Below are 2,052 nucleotides of genomic sequence, written 5' to 3' on the forward strand. Positions count from 1 at the left end.
TGTCCCCGTCTCCCCCCCCAGCCCCACAGTGCAGTGTCTCCCTGTGTCCACCCCCAGCCCCATAGATTGTCCCTGCCCCCCCCAGCCCCACAGCGTCTCCCTGTCCTCCCCCAGCCCCATAGATTGTCCCTATCCCCCCCCAGCCCCACAGCACATTCCTGTCACCCCCCCCAGCCCCATAGATTGTCCCTATCCCCCCCCAGCCCCATAGATTGTCCCTGTCCCCCCCTTGTGCCCCATAATGTATCATCCCCCCCAGCCCCATAGATTGCCCCTGCCCCCCCCCCCCCCCCAGCCCCACGGCGCGCCCCACAGAGCAGCGCAGGCCGCTGAGCAGTGACAGCACGTGTTGGGGACACTGCGGGGGGGGGGGGGTCACGGTCACAGTCACGGTCACGGGGTGTCCTCGGAGTGTCCTTGGGGGTGTCCCCAGGCTCCGTCCCCCCCCCGCCCCACGCTGCCCCACGGCGGAGGGATCCGGCCGGATCCGGCGGCACTTCCCCTCCCGCTGTCACGGGACGGACCCGGGGGGGGGGGGGAAAAAGAGGGGGGGGTGGCACCCATGGGACACCCCATCCCCCCCCCCCAGCACCCATGGGACACCCCCACATACCCCCCCCCCCCCCAGCGCCCCCCCGGGGGAGGGGTCAGGACCCTGGGGTGGGATAAGGACCCTCGGGGGGGATGGGGACCCCCCCCCGGGGTGGGACAGGGGGCCCCCCCAGTGGCACCCCAGGGTGGGGACCCCCAAGGTGGGGTGGGGACCCCCAGCAGCACCCCGGGGTGGGGTGGGGACACCCTAGGGTGGGTCAGGGACCCCCAGGGTGGGGTGGGGACACCCTAGGATGGGATGGGGACCCCCAGGGTGGGGTGGGGACACCCTAGGGTGGGATGGGGACCCCCAGGGTGGGGTGGGGACACCCTAGGGTGGGATGGGGTCACCCTAGGATGGGATGGGGACCCCCCCGAGATGTGTCGTGGAGCTCTGAGAGGGGATGAGGACCCCCGGAAGAGGTTGGGGACCCCCCCGGGGGTGGGATGCGGGTGCCGGCTGGGGGTGGGATGGGTGTCCCATGTGTGTGTGTGTGTGTGTGTGTGTGTCCCCCCCTTAGCGCAGGTCTTCGGGGGAGAAGAGCCCCCGGGCGCGGCGCAGGACGGAGTCCTTGGCGGGGTCGTAGGGATGCTCCTTGGATGGGATCTCCAGGACGGCGGGGATGGGGCGGGAATGGGCCTCCACCGCGTGACGGATCAGCTCCGCCAGCACCTGCGAGATCAGCACCACCCCGATGTCCTCCCGGCTCAGGAAACTCCTGGGGGGGGGACACAAAAAAAAAAAATAAGGGGGGGGGGGGTCAGGCATCCCATGTGGGATCGGTCACCCCACACCCCGATGTCCCCCCAGGCTCTGGAAACCCCTGGGAAAGGGGAAAAAGGAGGGATAGGGGGGTCAGATCCCACCCCCCAGATGTCCTCCCGGCTCAGGAAACTCCTGGGGGGGGCACACAAAAAAAAAAAATAAGGGGGGGGGGTCAGGCATCCCATGTGGGACCGGTCACCCCACACCCCGATGTCCCCCCAGGCTCTGGAAACCCCTGGGAAAGGGGATATGGGGGATCAGAGCCCACCCCCCCGATGTCCTCCCGGCTCCTAGGGGGGGTCAAAAAAATTGGGGGGGGTCAAAAAATTAAGGGGGGGGTCAGGCACCCCATGTAGGACCAGTCACCCCCCCACCCCGATGTCCCCCCAGGCTCTGGAAACCCCTGGGAAAGGGGAAAAAGGAGGGATAGGGGGGTCAGATCCCACCCCCCAGATGTCCTCCCGGCTCAGGAAACTCCTGGGGGGGGCACACAAAAAAAAAAAATAAGGGGGGGGGGGTCAGGCACCCCATGTGGGACCGGTCACCCCACACCCCAGTGTCCCCCCAGGCTCTGGAAACCCCTGGGAAAGGGGATATGGGGGATCAGAGCCCACCCCCCCGATGTCCGCCCAGCTCCTAGGGGGGGTCAAAAAAATTGGGGGGGGTCAAAAAATTAAGGGGGGGGGTCAGGCACC

General features: G+C 68.1%; 1 protein-coding gene across 1 annotated transcript; it reads right to left on the reverse strand.

Annotated features, from left to right (window-relative positions):
* Nucleotides 1–1,108: 1,108 nt before the first annotated feature.
* Nucleotides 1,109–1,310, reverse strand: ATP6V1F (ATPase H+ transporting V1 subunit F; the record flags this gene model as incomplete). Its single annotated transcript, XM_074167628.1, has 1 exon — nt 1,109–1,310. A coding segment is annotated over one exon (202 nt), but the record flags the coding sequence as incomplete, so codon positions are not given.
* Nucleotides 1,311–2,052: the final 742 nt, after the last annotated feature.

Source organism: Numenius arquata, unplaced genomic scaffold, assembly GCF_964106895.1.
Source record: "Numenius arquata unplaced genomic scaffold, bNumArq3.hap1.1 HAP1_SCAFFOLD_1346, whole genome shotgun sequence".
NCBI classification, from domain to species: Eukaryota; Metazoa; Chordata; class Aves; order Charadriiformes; family Scolopacidae; genus Numenius; species Numenius arquata.